At 48.0% G+C, this 13,420-nt stretch overlaps 1 protein-coding gene across 1 annotated transcript in view; it reads right to left on the minus strand.

The window, feature by feature from the left end:
* The window catches only part of XKR6 (XK related 6), a 300,323-nt gene extending 288,890 nt beyond the window's left edge, over positions 1-11,433 (minus strand). Inside the window, exon 1 of the mRNA XM_074947423.1 lies at positions 10,715-11,433. Coding sequence (XP_074803524.1) covers positions 10,715-11,433 — 719 coding nt within the window. The remainder of the gene's footprint in view (positions 1-10,714) is intronic.
* Between the last annotated feature and the right edge of the window lie 1,987 nt (positions 11,434-13,420).

The raw sequence follows: 13,420 nt of genomic DNA on the forward strand, positions 1-13,420 counted from the left end.
TCCCCTCTGCACCAGATGGTAACTAATGCAGCCCAGTGATAAAGGAAGCAGTTAAAATGAGCAGAGAAATGTTCATTGTCCACCACTTTCCAGAGCAGTTGTACTAGGGAAGCACTTCCGGCAATAAGGAAATGAACTGCATGTCCAATAAAAAGTATATTTTACACTGCCCACCAAAAAGAGGAAACAAATATTCCTGCAGCTTTATGAATGTTAGTTACACAGGTGTGGTTTAAAAGGGAAAGAATAAAATCAAGATATTCAATTAGAAAGAATTAGTGTAATTGCAGGTTCCATTTTATCCCTCCATTGAAACCATAAAGGGCCTCAAATTACTGCAGAGCTACGATACAGAGCTTCGTGCTCCTTAATGCTTTTATACAAATCCAGGAAGTTCATTAACTTTTGGTTTGAGTGAGGGTCTCTCTTTTCTCTCCTATCCCCTGCTAATTTCATAAATGCTCCTTAAAATAAGGCTGGTTATAAAACAATTTTTTTTCTCCACAGGGTGAGGTATGCAGAGGATGGGCCAGATTCAAATTTAGGCACACATCTATATGCGCACTTTACTTGTGCATGCAAATCAGGTATGTGTGAATAAATTAGGTACATGCAAATACACGGTCATAATTGGGCCTGCCTAAATTTAAAAGTCTGACCTTTGATCTCTGAAATTATTTATTTAGGCTAGTAAGGAAAAACGAAGATCAGGTCCAATTTCTGCTCCACAAACACCAGATAAAATCCTCTTGCAAAGGAATATAAAAATGTCTCATTTTATTCACATTATAGAACACAAATCAGAAAATGATTTGCTTGGCCAAGGTCACACAGCAAGTCAGTGGTACAGCTGGGAAAGAGCACAGAATTCCTGATTCCCAGCCCTGTGCTCTAACCAACAGTCCACATTTCCTTCCTTTAATGATGCCATGAGCCATTGTTCTCTGAAAGAAAAGGAGTACTTGTGGCACCTTAGAGACTAACCAATTTATTTGAGCATGAGCTTTCGTGAGCTACAGCTCACTCCATCGGATGCATGAGCTGTAGTTCACGAAAGCTCATGCTCAAATAAATTGGTTAGTCTCTAAGGTGCCACAAGTACTCCTTTTCTTTTTGCGAATACAGACTAACACGGCTGTTACTCTGAAAATTGTTCTCTGAGTACAACCAAGTTCCTCCCTGGAAATATGATCCCCCATCCTGCCAGTTGCCTTAATCTCTTGTTTCCATATCTCAGACTCTTAGTATTTTTAGTGGACGCTTACAATTCTGTTGTAAATATTGGCAAAACTAAGCGAAATATTCTCTGGCATTCAAGATTCAGGGGGTTTTTTTAGTCATGTTTTTAATCTACTTTCTCCTTATTTTTGGAACACCTCCCACTCCTCATTTTGCGCCAGATTGTTCATATTTTTTAAATGCCTTCTGCTTACAACACGTTTTACTTCAACAGAATCAGCCTCTGTTGCTCTTTTTCCTGGCTCTGACATAACTGGGATAAATTCCAATCCCAATCTCAGACCGTTCCCGACATGTTTTACTGCTGCCGTATGAGTGTGGTATGTCAGGCAAAATACATTTCCAGCACTTCCACAAGTTCCTTCATAGATGCAGTGGGGAACCAGCTGGAAAACGGTTAAAATATTCCTCCACTTCCTACCAGCATGGAAGAACCGGAGAGAGCCACGGGGTACAAGTTTTCCCATACAATGTAATTCTATAAATTCATTTAGGACAGGGGTTCTCAACCTTCTTTCTTTCTGCGCCCCCCCCCCGGGCTATAAAAACTCCATGGCCCACCTGTGCCACAGTAACTGGTTTTCTGCATATAAAAACCAGGGCCAGTGTCAAGGGGTAGCAACCAGGACAATTACCTGGGGCCCCACGCCACAGGGACTCCACCGAAGCTACTTTGCTCAGGCTTCGGCTTCAGTCCCAGGGAGGCTGGGCTCAGGGCCCTGGGCTTCAGCCCCATGCAGTGGGGCTTCAGCTTTCTACCCCGGGCCCCAGCGAGTCTAATGCTGGCCCTGCTTGGCGGCCCCCCTGGCACATGCTTGGCAGCCCCTCCCAGGGGCCCAAGACCCCTGATTGAGAACTGCTGATTTAGGGCATTTGTCATTCCCAAACCTTTTTGAGATGCACAGAATTCACTAATGTGTATCACTTAGGACGGGGGACTCCCAATGCCAACCGCCATACATACAGACTCCCTGTCCTCAAGAGCTTCTAAGGCGCCACAAGTACTCCTTTTCTTTTTGCGGATACAGACTAACACGGCTGCTACTCTGAAACTCACCTAGAATTATACATCACGCTCCTTCCCACGGTCTCTGAGCACCTTACCCGTGGTTTTAAAAGGTATAAAATAGCTCAGCCTCGGTCTTTTTCTGTCCCACACTTGGCAGGAAATTTCAACTTCCCACCTCTAGCTAGCCCAAGAACTCCCTCCCCTTTAACTCCAGAGAAGACCACTAAATTATTTGGCTTTAGATAGCTATAAACTGCACCTTTCATCATTCAGGCGGAAGGGCAAAGAGGCCGACTTTCTAAAGTTGACCCCACTATTGCACTATGGGGAAAAAACTGACAAATTCCCACTGGCTCCTGAACCTGGTCAGCCGCACTGGTAGGAGCTGCTGCCTAGACAAGATGCCAGCAGGCAGCCCTGTTTCCACCAGCATTTTAATTAGACTTGCTCTTCGGCAGGTTTACCTAAAAGGGCGGTAAAGCTAATTTCAGGGTCCTTGTCTACCCTGCAGCTCCTCATGGTTTTAATACTGGTTCTGATGAACTGGTAGGAATTTTTATGGTAAATTTCACCAGTGTAGAAATGGTCTGAGAGAAGGCACTTGTAGAGTGGCAGGAAGGATATTTTTAGTGGATGGGGCACTAGACTGCGATTCAGGAGATGTAGCTTTAATTCCTGACAGCCACATATTTGGGCAACAGACTTAAATCTACCCAGTGTCTCAATTCCCCAGCAGTAACAGGGGATACCACCCTACGCACAGAGGCGGTGGGAGTGTAAAATCCATTAATGATTGTGAAGCATTCAGATACAGTACTACTGCACTGAGAACTATACAAATACCTAGACAGAGAGTAGGGAAAGAGAGAAGCCATGCTGAAACACATAACCCACACCAGTGCTCCATCTAACCCCACAGAAAAATCCTAGGTATTCAACGAACCCAGTCCCAGAAGCTCTACAATCAAGCCAACCTCCAGGAAAGAGAACCCTACAAAAGCTAATATTCAAATAGTGGCCAAGAGAAAACGCTGACAGGAAATGAAAGTCAAAGAGGCAAATTTGCATATGACACGTGAAAGTCAATCACACAAGTCAGTTCAGCATTCTACCTGCCCATCCTGGAATCTCATCATACCTGATTGTTATCAGACTGCACTGAATAGCGACAGAAGGTGGGTAAGACAATACTTTTTATTGGACCAACTTCTGTTGGTGAGACAAGATTTTGAGCTTACACAGAGCTCTTCTTCAGGTCTGGAAAACATACTCAGAGAATAGAAATGACAACCTAAATGCTGACAGGTGACGAATTTGTAAAGTATCTAAATCCTCAGACTGGGATTTGAACCACCAACCCTAACATAGAAAGTGTGTGAACACAATTACAGAGGAAGGAAAGTTTTATGGTTCAGGGACTAGGCTGGAACTCAGGTTTGACACCCAGCTACCAGACCCTTTTTGTAGGACTTGAATATTTACTTCCACTGGTGAGCACTAACTCACACTGACTTCAGTGAGAGTAATGGGTTCAAAATCTGGCCCTCAATCTTTTTGTACCTCATTCCCCACTCTGTTAAAAAGGAGGAAGAAGCTACTAATACTAGACAGAGAAGGCAGAAAGGATGTATATAAATTGTTTGAGCAGAATATGTCTTTTACTATATGTATGTACAGATCTTGGTGTTCCAATCTCATTTAGGGCCCCATGGCACTATGTAATACCAACAATCATATACACATATGGCTACTAAAACAACGAACATAGCATCAGTGTATACACACAAACGATCAGTTCAAGTATATGCATGTTGTAAATGTAATGCTCAGTGACCAGGTGGTAGCCATACTAATTTTATTAAGAGGCTCCATTTTGGATTCCTGTGTAGGTCTTCCTCCTCAATAACACCTTTCTTCTTCTAAAACTCTATCTGAAAACTATTCATTTGTGCATATGAATGCCTTGTTCCCCTTTGTGTACATTTTATTTGAAGGGAACAAGCCTTTTTTCTTTTACTGCTTCTGGAACTATTTGTTTTAGAGTTTTCCCAAACTGCCTCCACCTCAGAAAACTTTGTTAATAACGAGCAGCACTTTAGCGTAACCATCTGTCTTCCAAGACTTCTAGCACAATCGCCTTCTGGCAACCTTGGCTGATGGCTATTGAACTGACTGTAAATTTCAGTGGATCCATCAAAGAATATGCAATAAAGGGGAATTTTAGAGTTATCAATTCCACCTTCACAGGGAACCAAAATCTTCAGTCCATTTTAACAGGCTAGGAAGGCCAGAAATCTGATTTTCACCCTCCTCCATTTCTATTCCTTGCTCCAATGCTTGAAAAAGTTTGTTCGTCTTGAAAAAATATCAGTACTAGCCTTGAAAACTGTTTTGTATTCATGGAAGATCACTAGACAATGGGTCATAAAAAAAGTCACTATTCTCCACAAGCTCCTTTCTCTCACCTTCCCCTTTAATTCAAGCACGATCTTTGCTGCTCTCTCTCATGAGCTGCTAGTTAGATAAATACTTTACACCAGCTGAAAGCTTTCAGATAGTATAAAGCTTTGGTTTCTACCTAGACCACCTCTCAAGACAGTGGCTGCTAAAAATCAAGTCAAGATTCAAGGGAAATAAAGCAAGCATTTAAAAAGAGGGGAAATAAGGTATTTGAGGGATTCAGATTTCTCCATGCTATACTCCACCATCTTGCCCAGTACAATGCTCTATCCTTCCGTTTTAATTTCTGTCTTTTCTTTATGATAGGTTCAAGACAACAGCAACAACCATCACTTCTTTTGAAGAAGGTCTCTCGCCTTACCCCCCCCAACCACACACCCCAGTGTTTTTCCACATATGCAAATTACATTACTACGAAAGAGATGTTATATGATTGTGTGGGAGGGGAGGTCTTCCAGAACTCACTGCAAAGGTGAAGTCCATCCTTTGAAAAGGTTAGGGAAAACTCTTCTCTCCAAAGGCTAGAACATCACAAGATTGGCTTCAACATCTGTGATTTGACCCCCCTCTAGTGGGTAACCCAGAACAAGGCAGTAAGCCTCACTACCAGTTAACAGCCAATGCAGAGTCTCCTTTTGCTCAGGTGATTAGTTCCCTTTTTAAGCCTAGATACCCTCTATTCTAGCATCAATGCCTTTTGTGCTGTTTAATCAATGTGAATGATGTCTGCAGACAGCGATTCCTTATGAGAGACTCCATACTGTGCTGTATTAGAGGTAGGTGTTCAGAATTCTCTTCTCTAGAGCCATCTCACACAGAGCTCCTTTGCAATTTCAGGTAAATGGAAGCAGAGAGAAATTCCTCTCAATATTTGGTTGTGTGGGCACCTTGGCTTGTCACAGCATTGTCATTTACCCCAGTGCTTGTTCCCACTGTCAGGCATTTTCAGAGCCTGACAGAACTCTCTGCTACAGCCAGGGTTTCACAGCTTATCCTAAAGAGGAAGAACTCAGCTGCCAGACAAACTAACCAGAAAAGTAGCAAAATATGTAAGTCTGCCAGAAGAGACAGCAAATGTGCAGAAAGTGTCTAGAAATCGGAGTACCCAAGACAGAAGAGTCTGACAAGATTCATGGATGGGTACTTCCAGCTACCTGGTTGTTTGATAGATACCTTCCCATCTTAAGCAACCCAGACATGTTCTAAAAGTCCAGGAGTTGCTACATAATTTAGAAACACTTCTCATCCAATGTATCTTGAATATAGCGAGTGTTTAAGTCGCACTATTACATTAGAGAATTTTGCTCTAGAATTAACTAAAACAATCCTCATTTATCACGCACACATTAACAGAAAATATTCCATTCAAACCAACTGTTGAAGCACAAACTTAGCTCCTTGATAGATTTGTTTGACAACCTATGCAAATAATATTTATCTTTCCATATTCCACACAACCTTCTGCAAAACATGGGAGTTTACATTTGGTACATCAACTAGTGAAGAAAACAGTCAAGTCTTTACCTCCATTGTAGGATTACATAACACATGTAGAGTATAAATTTTTAATGTCAAGGGAAAGAGGACTACAAGGTTTTCTTATAGTCTGGTTTTCTTCATAACTTGTACATTTACTGTTCTTGATTTAAAAACTTATTTGAATGCATTACATGTAAGGTAACATTCCTGAGAATTTCTGTGAGATACAATAGAAAAGGATTTTCAATTGATCAGCTTTCATTTTAGACCTGTCAGTCTCAGGTTACACTTATTCCAGTGGATTTTAGTGGTATATTCCTAGATCTAACCTAATAGTATGGTGCTACATGAAGTTTCATAGTTTACACACTAAACCTTGTATATTTTAAGGAATGCAATCATGATCCACTAACCTACTTGCAACAGTGATTAGAAAGAGGTACAGATACAAAAATAATATTGTTGAGCACTTTTAATACAGCTAATTAGCCAAGATGCTAAATCTTTCAAGTCAAAATGTCTATTCCTTAATTTACACAGATGAATGACTTCAGTGGAAGCAACAACCCTGGCAAGCTTAAAAGGCAACCCTGCATCCAGTCTATTTCAAGTAACACCACAGCACTGCAACATTCTTCCTCAATGAACATCCCTTCTGCAGTTTTGTAGTGCTGAAGCACAAAAGAGCATAATATGCACGACTGGCATCCTTTACTTTGACAGTTTGGCTGAAATGTTCTAGTCTTCAAGATTACCTAAGAAATTAAGATGAAAAGTAAAAATTGTAGACTGTTAAAATAAGTACATGAGTACATTTGTAATGATACAAGCTTAAAATCATATTGCTTATGCAATGATTGGGACAATAAAAGCATTAGCAATAAGCAAACTGAGTGACTCTGGAAATACAAATTAATCCATCTCCCATCAACACTTTCATTAACCTCTCTAACACACTTGGCAAAGCCTAAATTCAGTATGTGATTGTGCAAGTACAAAAATACTAAATAAGGGACAAAACTCAAAAAAAGGCCTCACTTTTAACTCATTTGTACTGGAACTGCTAGATACTGCCTAACACAATTCCAAGACATAATGGAGATATTAATGCTCTAACGCCCACCCCAAAAATATCAATGTATTCATTCTAATAGAAGCTTGTATGCCTGCTGTAGGAATTTTAGCTATGAATCCTTTTATCTGCAAGTCTCATCAGTGTTTAGGAAAGGAAGTCCTTATAGGATGACAAACCATATTTGATCCCCACATATTAAATACAAATTAGGCGACATTCACCAAGAAGGAGCCCTGGGAAATTCAAAACAGGATCTCTGTACAATTCACTCCTACTCCCTCTATCCTTCATGACTCTGCTTCCAGCTGCAGGGCAACAGATAGTTTCCGCACAACATATATTTTTGATCTCACTACATACTGTATTTGAACAGTTCATATCCATTCTCATGAAGGAACCTAAGCCCAGTGCATCACACTCTGATCATACATTGTTTAAGTTGTCCCCCTCCATCCCTTAACATAAACTTCTTACCAGCATGAAACAATTTAGCTGCAGGCAAATACTGCTAAAATAGTGCTTTCCAGTATTAGTCCCATCACCGCATTCAAGATTAATTTTCATGACAGTCGCAACAGCCATGGCAGAAGCGTAAAAACACCCTCGAAATAGTCACAATGGTTAGTCCATAAATTCCTTCCATCGTAGCTATCTCTGCTTTCTTAAGTCAGACACTGAGATCCAGCTTCACTCCACTGCACTGTTTAGCAAGATCTGAATGTGAAACAGGTAATAGTCAGGATCATAGCGAGCTCTCTTATTTCAGTTAACGGTGACTTGGTCTGGAGAGCCCCTTCTCAGTCCCTGTGTCAGCAGCCCCAGACCTGCACTGAAATCCACCTCTGCAGTGAAAAGTCACCGCTAAATCTGGGCAACTTAAGCCTCTTTTCTTCATAGAAGCCACACACACACACCCCCCCATCTCTTCCATGCACGATCAGAGCTTCTAACAGCATCCTGTTTTTTCCCCCCCCCACTGTTCACTCAAACATGTTGTGGGTTTGTTTTTGCCAGTGCAGATTTGCACAGTGGTTAATACATAATCGCTTATTTTGCATGGCTGCATGATGAGAGACCCCCAACTTGCCAAAGGAGCATCTGCACCAAGCTGCTTTTGCTGATGTGATCAGCATTTGAGGATAAGGGCTGGCAGGAGGAGACAGAAAGGTTTGTGAACTGATTCTTCTTCCTAACACATCCCCACCCACGCACCCTAGACGTGGCTGCAAAAATATCCACAATCATTGAGACGGCATTTGTCTTAAATAAGTGCAAATGACATTGAAAAGACGACAGAACAGAAACGTGTTTTCTGTTGCACTGCATGATTTCACCAGCTTATTTCCTAGGTAGCGATTCCAGAGAACCTTCCCACACAATTCCTCCCTGCCCCCTCCTCAAAAAAAAAAAATCTTTGCTGTGCTATCTCCATTTTACCTCAAGATTCTTGCGCTAAGAAGAAACATCAAGCCCCCTCTTCCCCCCTCAAACGTGCTGCCTCCATCTTCACTTCAGCCACTTTTTCAGAAATTTAATTTAGCAGCAAAGTTAACCCCTCAGTTACCCATACATCATCATCCACAAAATACTTTCCCTCTATCTCACCAGCCCTTGCTGCCTCCTACCCCCCACCCACCCCAACAAAAATACAATCCTCTAAAACCCATTTGATGTCTTATCTCCAGGATTTATCCTGGAGATTTCAGTGCAGGGATAAACTTAACCCCATCAGCAACAAGCCATTTGATTCCCCTGTGCCCCATCATATAAAATGTCTCATTGTTGGTTTATCCCACATATCTAGCCTCTTCTCCTGGAAAATATTTGAAAAGGGGCCAAATTAACCCATTTGTTTGCCCTACCAGCCACCCCTATTCCTCCAAATTTCCTTCCCAAATATGGCCTGTGATATGGATGCCTGTTACTTCCACACTCAACTTGGGGATTTCAGCCTATCCCCTCTCATCCATGCCTCTCACCTTCCAGCCTCACTTCTGAAGTCTCCCCTTTCCACGCACAGAGTTGCCCTAGAGGACACTTGCAAAATAGCTCTGTACAATTATCCTTAGATCACCTCTTTCCCCAAAATCCCTAGAATGAGCCTGTAAAAATTAACCCCACAGAGATGGGAACTCCTTCATGCTCCCTCCCAAATCTTCGTTGGGGGTATGCTGACCTCCAAAGTCATCCCGGAGATTTCACCCCCAAAACAGTTCCCTCCACTCCAACCCTGGGAATTTTTCTTTCCCTATTCCCCCCCTTCCCCTGCTATCCAAATCCTTCCCTTGAATAATCTTTCCTACCTGCCCACAGAAGTCTTCCCCCCCCCCCCATGGCTTCTCTCTAAGGAACAAACCCCATCTCTGACCTCTAGTCCCTTACAGCGAGGACTCTCCCCAACTCCCCTACACCTGCTGAAGGGGTGTTTCTCTCCTACTACCAAAGATTTATCCAGGACATCTCACTACATTTTCCCCTCTTCCAAATGACCTGCTTCCCCCTCTTTGCTGAGTGTGACTAACCCTGGGGCAGGGGATAGATCTTCCTCTCTTTCCCTTACTTGCAGACCCATATCCTAGAGCTCACCCTGAATGCAGGTAAGGATGTGAACCCACTTCTCCCCACAATCTCAGATCCATACCCAGAAATTCTCCCAGGGGTAGAAATGAGCTAATCCCTATTTATGCCACATTAATCTATTCAAACTATGTCCACATGTGGTGGGGACCACTTCTCCCCATACCCTGAGCTAACCCTGGTGGGGACTGACCAGTTTCACCTCCTAACCCCAGCTGTATGCCATGAAACAGTCCCCTCTGGCTCAGAAACAATTCTTCCTCCCGTTTACCTGCGGACCCATACAACAGAGTTCTTTCTCCCTGTGCAGGAATGACCTCCACCCCACATCATCATCATCTCCTCCGCCTCCCTGCAGGGAGACCTACACTCTAGAGCTCTCCCTGTGGGTGGGATTCACCCCTACCCCCATAATCCTCCCTACCCCATCTCTCCCCAAACCCATCCCCTGCTGCTCCCCTTCTGTGCATGTGTAGCAGTGACTCCCCCTCTCCCCAGGCCCTTCCCCCAATGTAAGTGGGGCGTGACCCCCTATCCTCAAACCCTTCCCCCCGTGTGTGCAGCAATGACTCCCCCTCTCCTCAGGCCCTTCCCCCCAATGTAAGTGGGGGTGACCCCCCCCAGCTCCTTCCCCCCCAGTGTGTAGCGGTGACCAGCCCCTTCCCCCCAGGCCCTTCCCCCCCCAGTGTGTAGCGGTGACCCCCCCAGCCCCTCCCCCCCCCAGTGTGTAGCGGTGACCCCCCCAGCCCCTCCCCCCCCCAGTGTGTAGCGGTGACCCCCCCCTCGCCAGCACCTTCCCCGCAGTGTAAGTGGGGTCGCTGACCCCCTCCCTTCCCCACAGTGTGGGGGCGCCTCCCTGCCCGCCCCCGCCTTACCTCCAGACCTGTCCCATCTGCAGCAGGTGGATGACGGCCTGCCAGACCCAGACCGAGATCCTGCAGAGGCGCTGGGCCCCCGGCGTGGGGGTGCCGGCGGCCCCCGGCCGGCGCCCGACGGCGCCCATCATGGGCGGCCCGCGGCTGCTGAGGCCCTGCACGGCGCCCAGCCCGCCGCCCGTGTAGTCCTGCACGAACCAGCGGAAGCTGAGGATCTGCACCAGCACGGAGGGCAGCAGCACGAAGGCCAGGGTCAGGCCGCACCACACGTAGTCCCGCCGCCCGTAGTGGTGCAGCGCCAGCCACAGGTCCGTGCCCACGTCCCCCAGCAGCACCAGCAGCGCCAGCACGATCCACAGGCAGTCCAGCCACGGCCGCTCGCCCCCGCCGCCGCCGCCGGGCCCCCCCGGGGAGTGCGGCGGCCCCTCGGAGGAGGAGCCCGGGGCCAGCGGGTCCGTGCCCCCGCCGCCGCCGGCCCGGCCCCCCGCCCGCCCCAGCAGGCTCCGCAGGCAGGCGCTCCGGCAGCCCCAGTAGCACGACGAGGTGTTGCAGCAGTGGCAGATGTGCAGGGAGCTGCTGCCGCCCTCCTCGGCCGCCCCGTCGCCGCCGCCGCCGCCGCCCCCCGCCGCGGCCGCCGCCGCCGCCGCCGCCTCGTCCAGGTTGTGCAGCTGGGCGAAGCCGACCCCCGCGCCCCCGCCGCCGTCCGACTTGGCCGCCATCTTGCTGCCGCCGCCGCCGCCGCCGCTCGGCGCTCGCCCCGCTTCTCCGGCCCCCTCGCCGGGCTCCCCCCCCACCACCCCCCGGCCGCCGCCGCTGCTTCCGGGGGAGGCGCTTGCCGGGCCCCGCGCAGGATGGAGGGGGGACCCCTAGCGCCCGCCCGGCGAAGCGCGGCTCCCACGCCGCCCGGGAGCGGCTGCAGCAGCCCCGCCCCCACCCACAGCGCCCGGGACCCCCCCAGCCCGGGCCTCCCGCGCCAAGGGCCCCGAGCTCCCCCGGGACCCCCCCAGCCCGGGCCTCCCGCGCCAAGGGCCCCCGGGACCCCCCCAGCCCGGGCCTCCCGCGCCAAGGGCCCCCGGGACCCCCCACTTCAGCCCTCTTGTACCACGGACCCACTATTCCCCTGAGATCCACCACCCCAGCTCCCCTAACCCCTGCACTAGGGACCCCCCCCAGCACCCAGCTCTGCTACCCCCTGCGCCGAGGGCCCAGCCAGGCAACCTCCTGTTCCAGTAAAGCCAGCCCTGGGACCTAGCTATCTGCCTCCCACATCCCCCATCCCACCCCCGTCTTCCGCTGCCCCAGCCCTGCCACCCCCTCCCCAGCTCCACCAGCTTCCCCTGCCCAGCATCAGCTGACCTGCCCCTCTCTGACCCAGTCATGGGACTTGCTCCCTGCTCTGCCCTTCCCTACACTGGGGGACCCTACACCTCCCACGACCAGGTCCCACTGACCCCAGCCCCACACCTCTGATGCCCTGCTACTCTCCACCCCTAGCAATGCCCAGGGACTTTCTGCACTGGCTGCCCACACCTCATTACCAAACCAGGGTATTGCAGACCACCAGCTCCCTGAGCCCAGTTCCCCTGCCTCCTAGATACCATCTCCCCTGGTTCCCACTACCCCCAAGTCCCTAGTGTCCCCCAGCACCTCAGCCACCCCTTGTCCCCCCAGATACATACTCCCAGGTGGCTTCCTCCACCCTTTGGCCCCCAGCTACCTCCACCACCCCAGACCCCAATGGTGCCATCACAAATCAGCCTCAGCTACCTCAGGACACTCCAAAGCCATGCACCTCAGCTCCCAGTGCTTCTCATATCACCTGGTTCTCCTAATCCCCTTGTTATTACCTAAGCATAAAGCCAGCCCTCTGCTCCCCCCTTTAGTTCATCACTTGCTGTTTAACTTGGGTGGGTATGGGGAGCCTTTCCTCCATCTCTTGAGGGCTGCCAGGTAGCCATCCCATTCATTGCCAAGGGACACTGACCAGCCTAGCTGCAATGGTATGGAGCAGGCGTTCCAACCAGTTCATCCTTCTATCCAAGGATCCTGAGCAATCCTGGGCCAGCATTTCCACCTCTCAAAAGGAAAAACCACCCTCCTAATAGCAAACAGAAGAGCTAGCTTCCTGCTTGGACTTTATAGGCAGAGCCTGGGGAAGCTCCACCCCCAGAGTGGGCAGGGTTTTCCCATCCTTAGCCCTGACCTTGGCTATGAAAGGCAGGATGCTTCAAAAGACCTGTTTATAATAAAAGATAGAGCCCGGCTCCTTAGTCTTTCCCTGGATTGGGGTTGGGCGCACCTCTCTTTACACCTATTTTGTTGGGAAATTTAGCCATTGGTTCCATCTCCTCTGTTTACTTGTACTTGCTTTTATTCCATGCTTGATCTTTCATCCCTGTATTGGCTCTTTTGTATGCTCAGATGCATTTTTCTCTTCTTGGAAGTTCACTGTCTCCCTGTAGACTCTCCTTCTGTTCCTCTCTTGCTTTTTCTGCACAGGCCTGTATGCTCCCCTTTGGGTATACTCTCCCCTTCCGTTTTCTGCATCTGTTTCCATAGACATGCCCTCCCTTTCTGGTTCTCCATGGCTCTCTTGCTCTCTTTGTGGGCAGGTGCTTCTCTCTTTCCGAAGACCTATGTTTGCATGTTCTGTTCTTTCTCTTCCTGAAATTACATTGGTGGCAAATACCAAAAAGGATTTGCCAA

Source organism: Natator depressus, chromosome 3, assembly GCF_965152275.1.
Source record: "Natator depressus isolate rNatDep1 chromosome 3, rNatDep2.hap1, whole genome shotgun sequence".
Lineage (NCBI taxonomy): Eukaryota > Metazoa > Chordata > Testudines > Cheloniidae > Natator > Natator depressus.